Here is a 19467-nt window from a genome sequence, read left to right on the forward strand (position 1 = left end):
CCTGTTTTGGAGGGGGAGAGGAGATGCTTTGTTGGCTGCACACAGGGAGTCCTGATGCTCTGTTTATTAATGGTGTCATTTATTAATTGTCATCATGTGTGGGACATGGAAGGGTGCAGATCTTGGGGGTCTGGTCCAGGGGATATTCCCAGATGCTCCAGTGAGCCCTGGGGTTGGATCCTGGGTGAGATGAACAAGGAGGAGTGGAGCTTGGCTCAGGGTTCCCCTCCAAGAGCAAAGCAAGCCAAGAAGATTTGCTTTTTTTAGTGAAAAAATGATTAAAGCATAATTAATTTCTGAGACTTGGATAATGAAACATCTTTCTCTGCAGGCCTGAGGGCCCAAATTGGAACATTTTTAATGTTATTTTTAACGGTGCTATTTTTTACATGTCTCAACTCTCACTCTCTTCATACTCAAAGTGGGAAAAGCCGGGCAGTGGGATTGGTATTAAAATCTCCAGCCTGTTTTGGCCATGTTTGAGCTTAGATAATGCAACAAATCTGAGGTCTGCCCTGGAGACAGGGGTGTGTGGAGGAAACATCAGCTAAACATCATCTGGTTAAAGCCAGATGTCCTCCCTGGTCATCTTTCTCTCATATCAAAGGCAATTTTGCATCATTTTTTAATGTTCTAATGCAAAACTGGGGTGGAAGTTGGTGTCGCCTTACTCAGGGCCTGGACATCCCATGGTCTTTCCAAGATTATTCCCTAATCCTTTAAATATTTTTCACTTGTTTTCCAGGCATTTCCCCCCTCTTTTTGCTGTGCTGGGATTTGAGATGTGGGAAGCACAAGCCTGGGTGGAAAACAAACCCAATCTCGCTGGCACTGCGAGATCTTGATGATAATGAACATTAATAGCACATCACAGTGAGAAAACTGGAGCAGCCCAAAGGTTTGGCAGGGAGGACCAGGAAAGGATTTTTATTGGCAGCTCTTGGGGGATGAAGAGCATCAGCTACAACTTTCTGAGAGCACAGGAGCCCCCCTGCCCTGCTTGGCTCTCCCAGGGAAGATGTTCCTTCCTTGTGTGCTGTAATTCCTGCCCTTGACTGGCTGTGGAGCTCAAAAACCAGATTTTTTTCTGCACAATGGTGTAGCTGGAGGCTTCTGCCAGCCTTGTGCATTCTGGTTTGAGGGTTTTTGGGATGAAAGATGCTGTGTTCTTCACCCCACATGCCAGCCAGCTGTGTCCAGCTGTGCAGAGGGGTGTGTGGGACAGGGGAGATGCTGGGCTGGCTGCAGAGCCTCTCTTTTCATCACACTTTATTTTTTTGGCATTTCCTTCTTCATTTCCATCATCCAAGTGCCTGTTCCTCAGCTGGAACCACCTGGATGACTGCTGGACCCTCCAAGTCAGAGAACACCCCCAATCTGTGACCAGTTCAGTTCTTGGTACTTTAATGAATGGGGCAGAAATGAAATCCTGGACCTGGAGGTTTTCCCTTTCTTTCAGCCCCAAACCCTTCTGTAATCTTAATGGAAAAAAACAAACCTCCATCCCCATCCACCTCTGCTTTATTGGAAGTGCTAAACAGCCATCTTCAGCGACTTTTTCTAATAAAAGGATGTCTGTTAAACAGAGCCCCAGAGAGCTGAGCTGCTTTACAGGGAGCTGTTTGAACTGCTTGCTGTGATGGCTTTTTAATATAGTTTAATACAGTTCTGGCCTTTTTTCTGCATAGTTTTTCCTCATCAAAGCTTATAGTTTCCACTCTGTTGTCTGACTGTCACGCAGCTTTAGAGGGGGTTTGGGAAGGGGAATGGCACATGGAGCAGTGGAGAGCTCCATATTTTACATCCCAAATGCAGATTCACCAGTGACTCATCTGTGTCCGGGTGGGGAAATACTCTGAAGTTAAAATCCTGGTGACAACAGGCGAGGAGCACCCCAGCTGTTCACTTAACAGGTTGCACTGTGTTATTTCTTTATTTGTAATTGTATTTATTTGAAGTTTTTCCTGCAGTGAGGTATCAGTTCCAGCCTGATGGCCCCACACAGCACAGGAGCAGCTCTGGGGACAGATGTGGCCCCAGGCAAACAAAGGCAGGAGCACAGATGTGCTGATAGGGCCAGCAGCCAGAGAGGAGAGATGGGCATTTCCACAGATCTGAATCCTGCATCAGAGCTGGGAGCAGCACTGGGATCTCCAGGATCATCTGGGAGATGCTGTTGGAAACAGCAGGATGTCACCTTGCTTTCTGGGATTCATGGATGGGCCCAGCTGGGCTTCCTCTCCTAATATTTCATTTAAAATTCTCTCCTAAGCTGTGGGATGAGCATTTGTGTTTGGGATGAAACGTGCTGCTTCAGGTGACAGCAGCTGGGACCCCTTGCCAGGGTGTGGGGTGAGGTGAGAGCCCCTGGGTTTATGTTTTGGCACCTTCATCTCTCCCAGAAAAGGTGCTCTGGTTTCTTAGGAAGGGCAGAAGAAGGTTCTTGTGTGGAAAGGAGCAAACCAAAGGCAGGGAAAGGGCCAAGGGCACTTGAGAGCCCTTCTCACAAGGATCCAGAGGAGAGCTGGGACCTGCCCATGCCCTGGAGCCCATCTGGGAGCCTCTGTCAGCACAAAAGCTGCAGGAAACACTGTCAGGAGCAAGAGAGGGGCTGGATGTTTAATTGCTTTACATCATTAATGTCATGAAGCAATTGGCTTGACGAGGGGGCAGGGAGGTTGCTCCCAGTAGCTCTGCTGGAGTCACTGGAGGGGAGGTGACAATGCCATCACCCCCAGCAGGCAGCACACAGTTCCTGAGGGAAATTCCTGTCAGAACATCCCGGGGGATCTGCAGGGAAACAGCTGCAGGGCCAGGAGGGAGTGAAGACATCACTGAGCGCACTCAACAGACCCACAGAAACATTCCCAGCTCTGTGTGTGTCTGATTGCTTCAGATGTGTTCCTGCTCATCCACCATGGAAGCTTTTTCTGCTGGAGCTGTGAGCCCTGGCTGGGGCTGGGATGAGGAGATGAAAAGATCCTGTGTTTTATAGGAGCAGAATGCAGTGCACAGCACGTGCTGGTGCCAGGGCTGGAGGAGAAACTGCCCATACTGGGGGCAGCCTGGGAGAACTCTGGCTCAAACCAACTCCCACTGGTGTTCAGGTGTGAAGAACAGGGGTGAGAGGCAGCAAGCTGGGATTGTGTTTTTTAATGGAGGTCTTAATAAACACTGAATTATTTTGGTACAGGGCTCATCAGCCGTTATCCAGAGCTTTACAGATATCAGCACCACCACCTCCTACCCTGCAAACATTTATTGCTGATAACAGTCCACGTCTGCAGCAGAATAAAGAGCTTGATGAAAAATACATCAGTGGAACCTCTGTTAGCAGAGGGCTGCCTCGGTATTCCTGCTGTGATAACCAGCAGGGACATTCCCCTGGGTTTTCCCTGGATGCTGCAGTGATGACAGTTCTGTCTCTCTCTCTCTCTCTTGACTCCCCCCTCTCATATCCCGGCTCCCTGGGCTGCTGCTGGATCCCAGTGGGGTCTGGAGGCCCAGGACTGGGCAGTCTGGTCAGGAAAATGCTCCATGCACTGGCTGTACAGTGGGAAAAGAGCAAAACATGGGAGGGGCTCCTGTGTGAATTCACTGGTTGGGTGTGGGTTGGACATTTTGGAGGGTCTTTTATTTCCCTGTTGGAGACCATGTGTTCCCCTGTCCAGGATGCTGCTGCTGGGAGAGGAAACTTGGCTCTGGTGTGATTTTCAGGGTGCCCCTGAGCACAGCCAAGGTGAGCCCAGATCCCTGCTCACTTTGTAGGGCAGCACACACCACACCTGGGGTGCTTTCTCCTTTGAGCTGTGACTGGAAGTGGGGCTGGATGAGTGGTGGGAACACGGAATTCCGAGCTGGAGAAGCTGCTCCTCCTCTTTGCACCCAATTCCCCAAATCCATGACTGCAGCTCCTCACTGACCAGTCCCACCACTCCAAATCCCATTTCCAGCCAGCAAAGGGGGAGGGAATTGACATGACTGAAGGTTCTCCTCACGGATGTTATTTCCGCATAAATATCCATACATTGTCAAACCATCTCTTTCTTTCCCCCCCTTTTAGCCCCTCAAACATGTGATTTTTATTTCTCCAGATGTAAAGCCGAGCATGTGAATGTTAAATTGTTAAATAAGTCAAACATAATTATTCAAGTACCCGGCGTAATGCGTTTCAGAAGCGCAGGATCTGGAAGCCGACACAATGCGCGCGGGCAAACGCTTTTGTGGGGATTGTACTCCTGAGGGGAACGTCATTTTGACAAGAATATATTTTCCCTCTTTCACAGCCTGTCTCGTACTGTCTTGATGCTTTGGTGCAAGTCTCATCCGAGTAGAGTTGATTTTGATGGGGAATTATTCAAACCTTTCAGATCCATCCCTGCAGACTGGTTTGCTCTGCGGGATGATGAGATGACACTGGTGAGGAGTTGAAATAAAAGGGTTTTTTTTTTCTTCTGCAAGGCTTTGGCTGAGCTGGTTATCTCTTGGTAATGTTATCAAATGCTCCTTTCTGCAGTCCAAGCACATCACCTACATCTGGCCAAAATATGGCATGAAAAAAAATAAGATGTTTTGAACAAAAAGCAGCCTTAATAGCAGATGGGGGTAAAAATCATTAAAACTCAATTTTCAGGAACTTTTTTTGGATCCAAAATTGCAAAATATTTTGTTTGTTTGTGGACATATAGGAAACATTGCCTTTTTTCAGTGGACAGAAACAAAATGCTCCTCAGTATTGATCAGAACAGAAAGCCCTTTTTCTTTTCTCTGTCCCACTCCTCAGTTTTGAGATTTACACCAGGCTGAGCTTCTCCTCTGGGAATTCCAGACATTGCTGCCATTAAACACACGAGGTTATCTGAGTGTGGATTTCCGTGCCCCACATGGGGCACCTGAGCAGGGGCTCATCCAGACGTGGGATTTTGGGGATTTGGGGGATTTTGTGCTTTGTAAAATGCCCTGTGTAAAATACCTGCTGGTTGTGAAGTCAGTAACTTTATTGTGCTCTTCCTGGCAGTTAGAAAATGCCAAGAGAGCCAGCTAAGAACAAATCCCAGTTTCCTGTTCCCGCAAGTAAATACTTGTCAGGCATTTCCAGGAGCTCCATAGGACAGAAACCAGTTTTACCTGTTTGATTACAAAACCTCTTTGTTCTGGACAAGAGCTCCAGGGAGTTTTCCCTGACCCTCTGGGGCTGACCTGCTCATAGCTGAGGTGACAGCAGTTATTTCTCTGATCTCATCCTCACATTTACATCCCTGGCCTTTGGGATGGAGTTTTGGGTGTTGGCATTTATTGATAACTCTGCCCTGCTGGCACCAGCAATTCCTGTTCCTTTTTTAACTGTTTTTCCCTTTGTGGCTGCTGGGACCCTCATTCCCTCCTGCACAGGGCATTGTCAAGGACTCTCATCCATCTTGATGTCCTTTATCAACATTGTGTGTTCAAACCTGAGCCCTTAGAGCCATCAGGGGGGTGTGGTGATGGGATCCTGTATTAACACATGGATAAATCCCACTTTTTCCCTCCCCCTACAACCCCAGGTTGACCACAGTGCAGGGCCCAGCTGTTCTTTGTCTCCAAAGTCTGGTTAAAGGGCTGGGAGAAGGAGCACGAGGTGGTTCCAGCCACGTTTCCCCTGCTCTGTGTGATGAGGTGTGAGTGTATTTTTGCCATTTTCTCTGCTGTACCAAGGCTGGCGCTTCCCAGCCCACTCGATTTGAGAGTCACGTGTTGGAATTCCTCAAAGCTTCTCCTCTCTGTGTGTTCCAGACGTGCTCAATCTGTTCCTATTAATTTTTAAACGCATTTTTAGCGGCTGATAAACAGCTGGTGACACTTTGGGAGCTGCTGTGACGCTGCACACCGAGCTGGGGGATGAAGGCACGTCACCAGGAGCATCGGGACCGTGTTCCCTTGGGATGCAAACACCTTCCATGTGCTGCTTCCCTCCCCTCCCCACTGAGGATGGGGTCTCCAGCTGCCACGTTGCTTTCCCTGCTGTTTTAAACCATCCTGGCTCACTGCAGGTCCTGAGCAGAGCTCAGCTCACACTGAAGGGTCCAGCTGGGGAGTCTGCCTGAGCATCCTTCACAAAGCTGTTTTCACCTTAAATCACTGACAGAAAACATCATGCCTGACTCCTTCTTTTTCTTGGAGACAGACAAGATCTAATCTATGATATTTTTTCCTTTTTTTTTACAGCTGTATGGATTTGTTAGGCCTGAAGGCACCCTTAGATCATCTTGTCTTTCCCTGTGTGCAGTAGTGACCGTGGAAACCCATCCAGCTTCCCTTTCCACCCTGTGATGTGTGAGCTGTGACACCCTGTCATATTTTGGATGTTTTTTCAGTGCAGTTCTTTTCTGGGCCTCTTTGCAGTGTGCTGGGAGTGATGTTTCAGTCATCCCCGGAGCAGTAAATGTGCTGTCTGCAGAGACAGAGAAGCGACTAAATTTAACATCCTCAGTCAAATCAAAGCACTTTGAGGGTATATTTATCCTCTGCCACAGGATGAGAGGAAGGGAGGTGGTTTCTGAGTATCTCTGGAAAATGCCTTGTGGGTTCTGCTCTCTCTGCCCCAGGCTCCTGCCTTCCTGCAGGTGGAAATGCATTAATTGATGTCATAGGATTAACAAACAGAAAAACTGTGGCGGTGTCAGAGGTCTCTGGCTGATGTGCCATTCTCTTTGGAAAGCCCAGACCAGGAATTTGCCTGCCCAGGGGTAGGAGGCTGCTCCAGACAGCGAGTTTTGTCTGGAAACCTCTTGCTTCTAGTTAATCATGGATTTGGGAAATTCAGGGCTTTCTATTTTGAGAACTGAATCAGAGAGGAAGCGAGGGTTGTTTCTGTGCTCAGGATATGATTGATGGAAAACCCTTTACTTATTTCTGAAACTACATTTATTTCTGGGAGGTATTTCACCAGCAAAGCAGAATCTGTAATAAAATAAAACCTAATCATTTTATCTCCTTCAGGAATGGCAGGGAAGAGGAGGAGCAGCATCCTTGCACACGGATGTCTTGGCTCTGCTGCTGCACTGCACAGTCTTGAGGGGCTTCATTTGTGTCAAACATGGAATAATTGCAAAGAGAAAAGCTTGTGGGTAGTGTTTGTTTGCCTGGTAGAGCTGTCCTTTGCCAGATTCTCCTCCTTTTGAAACAGTTCTTGGAAAACTGGGCAGGAGTTGTGCATTGAGGAAGGATAAAACACACAAATCAGGAGCTCTGATATTCAACACTGGCCCCTGGTTGTGGCTCTTCTTACAGAATAAGAATTTAAACATTTGTAGGGTTTTTTTTTTCCCTCCAAAATGATGCAAACTCACAGAAAAGGCGACCTGACCTTGCCTAAGAAGCTGGGAATTTCTTCTCTCTGCTCTAAGCTGCTCCTCCCTACCCTCAGTCTTCTGAACATGCTGGTTTAGCTCCTGCTGGCTGCCTGTTTTTCTAGGAATGGGGAATTTAACGCAGTTGTTTCCCAGGAAACCCAGAGGTGACACTTTTGGGTTGGCAGGAAGTGACTGAGGTGTCCAGGAAGGGTCAGGCCAGCAGCAGAATCTCAGCACATCCCTCTGGTTTAGGTTCTCAAGACAGGGAAAATCAGTGGATGGAAACAGTCTGGTGAAAATATATGAGGAATTTCTCCTTACTACAGCTAAAGGTTCAACTACAGCATCCTGCAGCTTTGAATGGGTTATTTTTCTGAGTGAAGAGCAGTGAATTCCTGTGTTGGCTTCACATCAATAAGCTGGATAAATTGGGTATTTGTTTCTGATATGAAATCTTCCAGACCCTCTGGACAGGAGGAGGGAGCAGTGGGAATGTTCTGCCTCCATGAGTGGCAGCCTGCATCACTCCTTTCCTTTGAGAAACTTTGGAAGGGACAATTATAGCAGCTAAATTGGCAATACTGGAGGGCTGAAGTCCATGTCAGTTATTTTCCAGACTTGCTGGATGCTTGCAGACATTTGCAGAGTGGTGCAGGAGATGGTAAATGATTCCCTGATTGATTACATGTCTGAATGTGGCTTTGTGGGATTTGGGAGCCTCTTCCAGCTCAGGAGGAAGGGATGAGAATTTAAATCATAATCTGAATTAAAGTTTCCTGGGTTTAGAAGGGAGAAGTTTGCTTCCTTGTGCCCCACACCTGAACTGGTGAAGGATGCTCAGGGTGATCTTATCAAAGTTTTTTAGTTACTCATGAAACCAGGACCTTGTATTTGCAAACAATCCAGGGTGAAGCTGGAGCTCAGTAGCACCAAGAGATGTCTCAGTTTGAAGAGCCGTTCTGAGGGTGCTGGAGCAGCTCCTGGTGATGTGTTTGTGCTGATTTGGTTGTGTGTTCCAGTGTCCCCAGTGCATGGAAAATGGATATTTAAGGGGCTTGTTAGTGCTGATCTGGGGCAAGGAGGCAGCTCAGACCTGGCTGGCTTTGGGGGAATTCTGTTTGTAATGATAATAAACCCCACAAGTATACAAGGTGCTTCTCCTCCCTGGAGTCTGGGAGAGGATCAGGTCTAAGGAAATGAACTTCATCCTGCTTTCCTGTGCTTCTCTCCTGCTGTTCCTGAGTGTTTCTGCTCAATGTCACTCTGTTTTGAGGTGGGAAGGGAGTGCAGGCAGAGGGGAGCTCCAGCCCTCTCCTGGTTGTGTGTTCCCAGAGCTCACGAGCACATCGAGTTCTTCTGCACCACCCTTCTCCTCTGAGCCTTTTCCCCTCCTTTTTTTGTTTTAAACTTCAAGCTGTGAAAGTGAAGATGTTTCCTCCAGGTGCGTCTGTGCCTGTTCAGGAAGCTTGGAGCAGCCCCTCCATCTGTGGAGCCAAGTGGGATTCCTGCTGCAAGCCCTGACTCTGTGTAGCTGCAGGGAAAGAAACTTCAATGGGAAAGGTCTCCCATCCCTGCAAACACAGCGGTTCCAGGTTTTGAGCAAATCAAAGCAGCAAATCCCAGGCAAATTCTAAAAGCTGCCTTTTACAGTGCACTTGAAAAACTCCTGTTTGCTTCCTGCCTCTTTTGTGTACGTTGGAATTACAGGAATTTCTTTGAGCTTAAACGAGTTTTTCTCCTGATTTGTAAAACACAGCTGGTCTCAAACAGCTTGTGATGGTTAAGCTGCTGCTGCAGAAGGGCTTTAGGAGGGACTTTGCTTCCCTGAGGCTCCTTGGGGCAGAGCTGATGCTTTGCAGGTAGGATGGGGGGAGTTAAGTAGAGCTTCAGGATGAATCCAGGGCTCAGAGCCTGAGGAATCAATGGAAAAGCTTCCTCTGCCTTTAGGGCTTGGACCAGGGCAGCTCTGAAGTGTTTCAGTGGGATGGTGACTCCAAAACCAAACCCCTGGGTGTGGCAGGGAGGGACAAACCTGTCCTTGGTCTGTCCATCTGCAGATGGGCTCTGCTCCTGGCCTGGGCATCTCCCATCAGTGCTGCTGCCCTGGGACTGGAAAGGATCTAAACTTCTCTGGAGAAACCTGTGCTGGAGGCTGTGGCCCTGCCAGAAACTGGGGGCTCTGCAAAATGCAGGGGAAAAAAAGCTTTTAAACCCTTTCCTTTGTGTTGTTTTTATATTTGGCTGCATTTTTTTCCTTTTGCACCTGCAATAATGATGAAGGAAATCAGGCAAGGAGAATTTTAAGCTCTCTCTCTCTCTCTCTCTCTCTCTCCAATGGGTAAATTACTCTTTGTGCAAGTGGATTGGTTTCATATGGATGCTCCCAATTTCTCTTGCACTTGCAAAATGTTCTTAAACCACTTTTCTTTTTTGGTGCTCCCTATGTTTTGCTCTGACCTCACAGCTCCCTTTTGGAGCCAAGCAGAAATGGGAACCAAAGGTATGTGAAAATCTGTAATATTTTCTGCTTACATCCCAGGCCTTGATCGAAAGGGATTAAAGTTAATACAGATTAAAGCCAGTTTCTTGGAAGCAGGTTTGGATATCCATGTTTTGCATCTGACTAGCTGTTTTTTCCATCTGTTTCGACAAATCAAATCAATACTGGGGGAGGAGGGGGGGATGTTTTTGCAGGAGAGCCTCTCCTTGCAGTGTGCAAGGAGCCCTTGGAAATTCCCCTTGGCTGGAATTCACTTGGAATATGTCAAGGTAGAGCTGATGAAAGGGCTGGGATGGGGTGTGCTGGCTGAGGCAGCAGCTTTTTAATATTGAGTCTGGTCATGGAGTGATAAAACCAAAAATTGGTTTGGAAAGGACATTAAAACCCATCTTGTCTCACCCTTGCCATGGGCAGGGACACCTTCCACTGGTCCAGGGTGCTCCAAGCCTCCTTCAGCAATTCCAGGGACGGGGCAGCCCCAGCTTTTCTGGGTGAGCTGTGCCAGTCCAGTGCAGGATTTCAGGTATGAGGATAGCTCAGGTGAGAGCTGAGAGCAGAGCCACACTCCTGTCTCACCTTCTACCACCAGGAATTAATGGGAGCTCCTCCTTTTCCATGCTCTGCCTGAGCAGGTTTTTACCTAGGGTGCAAATAATCACTAAGGAACTGCCTCTGACCGGGCTTTTCCCTGGTAAAGTTTGTTAGGGTGGCTCTTTTTGAGTCACAAGGTGAGGGTTTTGCTGAAGTGCCTGACTTCAGGCACCCTGAGTTATGGGCTGGGGTCACAGGAGGACCTGGAGCCCTTTAGCACAGGGAAGGGATGGGGTTGTGGAGCAGCTGACCCACAATTTGGGGAGCAAACTTAATTAAATCTGACTGAATTCAAATGTTTAGCAGGAGCAGCTGGTTACTGGACAAAGTTTAGCCTGTCTTGGTGTTCCCTGTGGTGTAAGACAAATATTGGAGCCATTTTTGGGGTTGTCTGGCCATCCTCTCCTTTTGAATCAGTGCTGTGGGGCCAGGAGTTCTCTTCAAGACCCTTTCCCTTGAATACTTCTGGTTGTTACATCCATGAAAAGCACAGATATGATAATTATAACCACCCTGCTTAGCATAGCTTGAGCTCTGAGCCTTTTCTAGGCTCTCCAAAGCCTGCAGAGATCCATCCAGAGCATCATGGCCCAGATTTGGACCATGGAAGCTTGGAGGCACAATGAGTTCTGCCCTGAGCTGCTGGAATGATCCTGCTGATGTCCCACACAGGGTACGAGGTGTCTGTGGCAGCTTGCTCCATGCTCAGAGCTTTGCAGACTGCCTGTGTAAGCCTATTTACCAGCATTTGAAGCTAATTAGTGGTTTTAGGGATTTTTTTTTTGCCTTTTTCCTCCCTTCCTGCCCCTCTTTCCGGGCCAAGTGCCCAGCACAGCTTGGTGGCTTTCAGCAGGGGCTCGGTGAGGTCGGAGCCGTCAGCGCCCACGTCCTCCCACGTTTCACACCCTCCCATGCTCCAGCTCCCTCTTCTGCTGCTCACAGCTCGGCATCCTTCCAGCTTCATTAGGGAATGGCTAATTAGGGCAGAGGGAAGGAGCTGGACAGAGCAGAGGGGCTGTAGTGGGGTGTGGAGCTTTGCCTGGTGCTGATGGAGCTGTCACAGCCACCCTGGCTGTGCTCACCTGAGTCAAGCTCCTGCTGGAGCCGCTTTGTTTGTGGTTTTCCCCCTGTAATTTGCCTGGGTGGGGGGAAAAGCCCAGTCCCCAGCCTCATAACCCTCCTTTCCCAAAGGACATTCTCCTTTTGTAACCATCACAAAGCCATGCAAACGATTCCCCTCCAGTTACACGCTGGAATTTTTTTTTCTTAAGAGGCAATTTTGTAATATCTTTAATCTGGAGGGAAGCAGCCAGCCCTCAGATCAGACTTGCAGTGCTCAGGCCTTTCTGGGAATCCTCCTTGTCTCTGGGAATCCACTGGGAGAGTGCTGAAATCCCAGCTGCAATAAAAGTGGAGCTCTTACCAGTTTCTTCTCCCTGCTGGCTCCTTTTGCTCAAATAGATTTCATTATTGCTCTGAGCAAAGGGAAAGCTCGTCTGACTTGTGCTTCTCAGGCTTTGCTGAGTGTGTCCTGTCACTGCTGGACACAAAATGAGCCACACAGACACAGTTTGAGGTGTGGTGAAAGAAAGAGTGTTCTTTATTTATTCTTTCAGTATTTATAGGTTTCTGACCACGAGCAGGGATTGGATAGTCAGGTTAACACCTTCCCAACCCCACTGGCCATGAGAGACGTCCATCAAAAGGCCTATCTTTAATGGAATGTATAAACACCTATGTTTATAGTTTCTTTGCTGGGAAAGTGGCTAGAACTTGTAGAAAAAACAATATTGAAGGCCTGATTCTCAGGGTGACCTGTGTCCCTCTCAACCCTCTCTCCCAGTGCCCTGAACACTTCCAGCACCCATGGGTGCTCTGAGCTCTCCCAAGGGCCGAGCTCACCGCTCTGGCTATTCCAGGGCCATCAAATCAATCTCTGTGTTCAGCTGGAGGTTCTTTCCCAGCTCTTCTCTCTTGGCTTTGGTGCTGGCTCACTTGAGAAACCGCTGGGTTTCCCCCTGGGGCTTTTTAAGTCCCATGGAAGCCAGCTCCTCGCTCCAGTCCCTGCTATCACATAGAGATAATAAAAGTACTGAACGAGGCAGCAGCTCAGCAGCCGTGGCGGAGGAGAGAGCCCATTAAGGAGCAGAACAGCTCTTTATTGCTGTTGTATTAGAGGAACTCGGCAGCATCAAGCAGGCACTGGAGTTTCAGGGCATTAATTCCTGCTTTTGGGAGCTGTGGGAGGCACAGGGAGCTGTGGCTGGGCTGGGTTGTGGCTCTTGGTGCTGCTTTGTCTCTTTTGTTGCCTTTGGATCTTCTGTGTGTCCCAGGGAATTGAGGGATCTGTCCTGCCCCTGTTTGCTGTGGGGTGGGGACAGAGGAGCACAGACACCTCTGGACACTCAGACATCGGGGTTTAGGCACGTCAAAGATGTGTGACACTGTTCCCTTCCTTCCTCAGCTCTTCTGTGATGGGAAAAGACAAATTGGTGTCTTAAATATGGGAGATGGGCTGTGTGCATCTGTATAACTTATGATGGTGTGACAGAGTGCAGAGATTTTCTAGCAGTAGCCATAAATCCACCTGAATTGTTCTTTTCTGCTGCTTGTAAGGGAACAGTGATGGTTTTGCAGTGACTGCTCATTCTTGAAAGGCTTCATGATTTCAGACATGATGCCAGCCCCAAAGAGCCCAAAATAAACCTGTTAAAATCCTACATGAGTGCTGTTCCCACTGGAAATCAGCAGTGGCTTTTCCCAGTGATTTAATATTTGCACCCCCAGCATGTAATGTGGCCAAATCATGGGGTTTAATGCAAAATAGTGAGGGTTTAATAATGTTGTTTTTAGAAGCCCATTCAAACACACTGTGTGGCCTAAAGCAGGGCTTTACAGCAAATGGGCTTCACCACCCTGTGGGGCTGGGGAAGAGGAGGAGCTGCCAGAGCTCTGGGACCAGCAATAAAGCAAATGGAAGTACCAGTGAAGGATTCTTGGTATCTGCTGGAGGAGGGAAGAGGCTTTGCCATACCCACACTTGCCCATCTGCTGCATGGCCCTTGCAGTGAATACAGGGACAGAAGCCTGGACACACCATCACAGGAAAACTTCCCTGGCTTTGATTTGAAATCCTTATCAAATGTGTATCGGCCCAAATCTGCTCAGCTGGCACCTCTCCAGAAGCTGGATGCCAGCAAACAGCATGAGTGGCCCTGGGAGAAGTGTGGCATCCCTGGGCAGGCCAAGTGGAGCCACTGAGGAAATCAGCCAGGCAGGCACTGGAAAAGCTCAAACCTGTTGTCCAAACCAATTATTACTGGACAGCCTCATCCTCAGCAGGCAGCTGGGTGGATGTGATCCAGCTTGAGAGGGTGGGTGTAGGAAAATCCATCTGATAGATCCTTTCATGGGGCTGTGCCCACCCTTGGCATCCCAGGAAAACATTGCACGTTGTCTGATTTCCTCCTGCCCAAACAGGGCTGATGCTCTTCTCAGGTACCAGCTTGTGGCAGGAGATGGAGATTTAAGGAATTCCTCAGCAAATTCCTGGGATGCTGAAGCAGCAGCAGTTCTGGCTGCTCTGTGTCCAGGGAAAAGGGCCCTTGCAAGTTTATGCCCCAGGCAAGAGCACAAATGACTGCTCCAGAGCAAGCAGGTTGTGGTTTGTGTTCCCCTCACGCTCCTCTGGTTTTCCAGGGCTGGTCCAGCCAAGGTCCAAACCATGCTGGTTTGGGACAGGGATATGCAAACAGAGAGATGGGAGGCTGGGAGCTGCTGGTGAGAGCTTGGTTTGCAGGCAGCAGGTGGTGCCCAGCCCAGGAGGGTGAAGCTGCTGGGAAGTGCCCAGGTGTGCAGGGAGAAGAGCAAACAGGAGCTGCCCAGCCATGTGCACCAGCAGGAGAAAATTCAGGATTCTCCAGCACCTCAGGCAGGAGGCAGCTGGATCAAATCCTCCTTGCTCTGAGTGAGGACTGCTTTTCTTTGAGCATTCCTGTCCCTGGGACTGTTCCCATCAGTGTTTTGGTTGTGGGGTGCCGTATCCAGCTTGGAAATGATATCTCTGCGTTCCTCCCATGCCAAGTGTTCCCCCAGCCCAGCTGGTTTGTTTTTTCAAACCTGAGAGAGTTTATTTGAGAGTTTTTCTGGTTGCTCAGAGATGCCATCAGTTTGTCTCTGATTTTGGGGTCAAGTTTCTGCCTGAGGCTGGGGATGTTTGGCCTGAGGATTTGTTTTGCCCTTTGTGAGTTTAGGGGCAAAGCAGAAAACGATTCCGTGTAATTCTGGGCTGTGAAAACCCCTCTGCCATGGGATGGCACAGAGGGGTCTCTGCCCAGAGTTATCAGTGTTGGGCAGACCTCCTGATTTGCTTCCAAGCAAATCTGTTTGTTGTGGAAATGCTCAGTGCTGGCTATGAGCCCTCAGCTCATTCCCACTCCCAGGGTCACTCCTGGAGTACCCAGAGCTGGAAAGTTCCTCCTCTACAAAGTGTTCTCCAGCCCAGCTGGGTCAGTTTGTTTTTTGAAATAAAAAATAGTTTATTTTAGAGTTTTCTAGATGCTCAGAGATACCATCAGGCATAAACAATGCTGTAGGAAGTAGAAGAGCAGCGAGCATAGTAATTTATTTTCTATTTGGCTTTGGTTTATTTTAAAATCTGTAAATCCTAAAAGAAGGTGTTGGAAGTAAGGAAGAAAAGTGGTGAATTTTTTATGGAAGTGGTGTGGCTATTGTGTTTTTTTTTATTCTTTTCAAAAATCCCATTTCTTTACCCACTTTGTTTTTTTTCCCAAACTGACCAGTGAGTGTGAGGAACCCACTTTGACTCTTGATTATTTTATTTTACTTTTAATTTCTTTCTTTTTTCCCACGAAGTGCAGAACTCTGTGCCTTTTTAAACCCGAAATCACATGCAGGGCCCTCTTGCCTCGCTTTGTGGTGCTGGTGTTTTGCAGCAATGATCTCTCTGGTCAGTCAGTGACCAGCTGGGTGGTTGGATTCAACCCCCATAAATACAAATACACTGGAATTTCAGGAATGTGAAGGGCATCCCTCACTTGTCATGGCAAAACCACCAGGAATTTACCCACCAACCCTTTGGCAGGTCACTGCTAGAGAAAAGTGTCTGTGCCTCACCTGCATTTGGTACCTTTATATTCCTGTTTATATTCCTGCCATCTTATTGTCAGTGGGATGTTATATATAGCTTTTATGGTAATTTTGTGTGCTGAATGCAGTTTCCAGGGAGGAAATTGCATTGAGGAATGGGTGAAGAGGTAATAATAATAGCAATAATCTGCATAAGCCCCTGTTGTTAAAACCCACAGCCCTACATCTCCTGGAAGAAAAATGCAGAGATAAGAGAATAGTTTTCCAAACATCTTCTAATGACTTGGAGGGTGACTTTTGGCAAGGGATGGAGTGGCAGGACAAGGGGAAATGGCTTTAAACTGAAAGAGATTTGGGCTAGATATTGGGATATTGGGAAGGAATTTGAGGGTGGGGAGGCCCTGGCACGAGGTGCCCAGAGAAGCTGAGGCTGCCCCATCCCTGAAGTGCTCAGGGGCAGGTTGGAATATCTGTTTTAGTTGTTTTGCTCTGTCCTGGTATTCCAGAAGCAGAGAAAATCCTCAGCTGGGATCAGGAACCCTCGTGCTGCCCTGTGGGTGTGGGACAGATCCTGACCCAACCCCAGAGCCACAAGTCAGGCCTGGGTTTGCCTGCAAATTTTACAGGGGAAAATGAGACACGGTTTAGCAAACACTTAAGGGGTGATTTACTTTTAAGAATGTTGTTTAATCCTGTTGAAATTGAGAGGATTACTTCCCTTCAAATACATGCTTAAGCTCTTCCCTGGCTGGGATCTGTGAGGAGCTGGCCTTGCACTTGGCTTGTCTTGCTCTTAGCAGGAGTTATTGAGAAAAATATTCCCTGATATTGGGACATTCACTGTTCAACCTTCTGGAGCTGTGTCAGGGAGGGTTTTGTGCCGGACCCCTCACGCTGGGTGGTTTGGCTTCCTCACCTGAGGGTGGATTTGGGATCCTGGCTGTGCTGGCTCCTCACTGGAAGCAGTGCCCAGGCTTTGATGTGCCAGCATGTGCAGAGCTCGGGGCTGTGCAGCAAAGGACAGAGGGAACCTTCTTGGTCAGGGGAACCAGGAGCTTCCCTCTTAAATTTCCCTGGAAGTCAAACCCCACAGGGGAACTGTCTGATTGATAAACTGGATTTTTACTTCAGAAGGCTAAGAATAGAGCATGGAAGAGACTCAGTCAGTCAGCCTAGGACTTCCCTGGCACGATTTTAAGTCCCCTGGAGCAGGGCTGGGGGTACCAGTGGATCCTCCAGTCTCTGTGCCCTGTCTGAGCTGGTGTCACAGGTACCACTGGTGGTGTTTTGTGCTGTGATGAGCCCTGGAGCTTTTCAGGGATGTTCTGTTCCCTGTTTTCCATGTGGAAATCACCCACTGAACACCAGACTCTGGCAGGTTTCTGGTTGCTGCCCTGGCTTTGGCTCCACATGTGGGGCAGCAGCAGCTGACAGCCAGGCTGGAATTCATGGCAGATGAAAAGTGGGAGGGATGAAGGTTGGAAATGTGTGGAGGAAAAGGATGATCTGAGATGAGGCTCTCACTGATGTCCTGGGATAAAGATGTGGGAGGCAGAGAGGCTCTGAGTTCATCCCAGGAGAAAACAGGGATGTGGTCCCTGGCTGGGTGGAGTGGAGGTGCCTCAGCAAACCAGGGGAGCATCCCAAGTAAAATTCCTGAATGAAGGGATCTGAGGGGTCCCTGTGGCAGCTCCAAGCAGCATCAACCCCCAGAGGGTTGGGTTTGTCCACCTGGAGCCCACCCTTTATCCATGTCCCACCCCAGCAGATTGGAAACCAGTCCAAAAATAAGAGGTTTGTTTTAATAACTCCAGCTTTGGAATGGTGAATGAACAAGAGTAGAACACAGTTTAAATCTACAAAAGACTCAAACCCATTCTTTGTTCCTCTTCACTGAAAATTCCCCTTAGCAATTAAAACTTCCATCAAAAAATGGGAGTTTTTCTGAAAAACCTGGTGGTTTTATTGCTTCTGATTGCAATGCTGATGAGAATATTTTGGTGTTGAATCACTCCTGGCTGTTTTCTGCCAGAAAAGGGCGATGGTCTGCACTCACCTCTGACAAACTGATGATGCATCTTTATTGAATTGCAAGGAGTCAGAGCCGTTCAGTCTTGGCAAATTTGCCTCAATAAGATCATTTTGTGTGAGGAGAGACACGAAAGGAGTTGTAATCCTTTTGTAATAAAATAGAAATGAAGAGGGTTTTCTCAGTGCTTCTTAGTGTTGCATAAAACCTGTCAGGGCAGGTCTGGGCTCACTAAATGAGTATGGGGATGGCGTTTCCTCGGATGAAGCTGTTCAATAATATCTTTATAGCTGAGGGTTAAATGTTTTTTGTGCTCAGTGGTGGAACCTGCAGCAGGGTTTGCACTGGCAGTGTCCTCCCAGCCCTGGTGGTGACACTGTGACACTGAGGGGGGATTGAGCACATCCATTCCAGTGGGGTTCAGCTCCAAGCACCAGGCTGGGGATCCCTGGGCTCCCACCAAACCTTCCTGTGTCATCATTAAGCACACCAACATCTTTTTCTCTCATTTCCAGGTGATCTCTGCAGTATCCAGGCTCTCCTTCCACAGTATTGCTCAAACCAAAGGAATTAGGTAAGATCCTTTCAATACGATGCTTTAAAATAACATCTCTCCATGTTCATTGTATTTAATCACATCAGATTCATTAGAAGCTGCCCATGATAAGGTTAAACAGACACCAGGGGTGTCTTTGGGATGTAGGGAGGGTCCTTACAGCTGCTTGGGAATAATTTCAGATGAAATAGTGAAAATATGAGGAGCTGTGTACGCTGTTTGTGCCAGGAAGGGCAGCAGGGTGAGTTTTGGTGTCTCTGGAGGTTTTGCTCAACTTCATGAGGGATCCCAGGAAAGTCAGCAGTGCCCAGGAGCTGTGGCATCACCCCACTGTCCCCACTGTCCCCACTGTCCCCACTGTCCCCACTGTCCCCACTGTCCCCACTGTCCCCACTGTCCCCACTGTCCCTGTGCAGGGCAGCCCAGGGCCTTTCTGCCCTTGACAACTGGGAAATGTCCCCTGGCTTTGTCACAGGCACATCCTTGGTGAGGGTGGGAGGAGTGCCCTGGCACCCAAGGTGTGCTGCCTGCTCCTCCTCTGTTAGCTGAGGGAGCACTGGGGAAGGAATTCAAAGCAGCAGACAGCCCCTATTAAGCAGAGCTGTTATCCTGCTCTTTGTTCAGCTCCCTGCAAAATTGCTTTGCAATTGCTTTCCTTGTTCGAGTGCATTTGGATTATTAATCTGGGAACATCTCATTAGGACCACGGCTATAACAGGGATGAGCTTGCAGCCTAAATTACCTTTTCCTTGTTTTTTTGGGAGGGAAATGTGTGAGTTTTCACCCCCCAGCTACAGAACACATCTGATTTTCTCCACAGCATGTGTCCTGCTGCTGTTCTGGGTGGGGATCTGTGGCACATCCCAAGCCAGGCACAGCCAGGATGAAGAGTTTCAGGCTGGATGAGGTCCCTGCCCCACTCCCAGCCCTGCCACCCATCCCCAGCACCCCCTGCCACCACTCCCACTGTTGGAACATATTTTCCCTGCCTTGTCTGTGCTGAGATTGCTGGAGGGGAACAGCTTTTCACGTGTAAAACCAGCTCGGAGCCTTCCCATCTGTTAAACACGAATCTGCCAGATCCCAGCAGGGCTGGGGGGAGATGCAGGGGGCGAGGGTTTGAGGAGGAAAGATTTGTTGTAAGTTAGGGACTGTTTGTTTTGATAATAGCCCTGAGTCCTGGAGGAGCCTGCAGTGATTTTTGTTTTAAGGGAAAAGAACATCCAAGGAGTTTGGAGGCCAGGAGCAGCGGGGGATTCGTGTGCACAAACTGCAGGGCCTTGCTGAGGGCTGGGTTTAAGTCCTGGGGCATCACTGGGAGGGTCCCAGGGTGTCACCCCTGGCAAAGCCT

General features: G+C 48.6%; 1 protein-coding gene across 5 annotated transcripts in view; it reads left to right on the forward strand.

Moving 5' to 3' along the window:
- Positions 1 to 19467, forward strand: part of VAV2 (vav guanine nucleotide exchange factor 2) — a 121857-nt gene that overhangs the window by 57023 nt on the left and 45367 nt on the right. For all 5 annotated transcript variants that reach the window (XM_015644634.3, XM_015644637.2, XM_033518347.1 and 2 more), the window contains exon 3: positions 18076 to 18134. In XM_015644634.3, the coding sequence (XP_015500120.1) occupies positions 18076 to 18134 (59 nt within the window). The remainder of the gene's footprint in view (positions 1 to 18075; positions 18135 to 19467) is intronic.

Source organism: Parus major, chromosome 17 (genome assembly GCF_001522545.3).
Source record: "Parus major isolate Abel chromosome 17, Parus_major1.1, whole genome shotgun sequence".
Lineage (NCBI taxonomy): Eukaryota > Metazoa > Chordata > Aves > Passeriformes > Paridae > Parus > Parus major.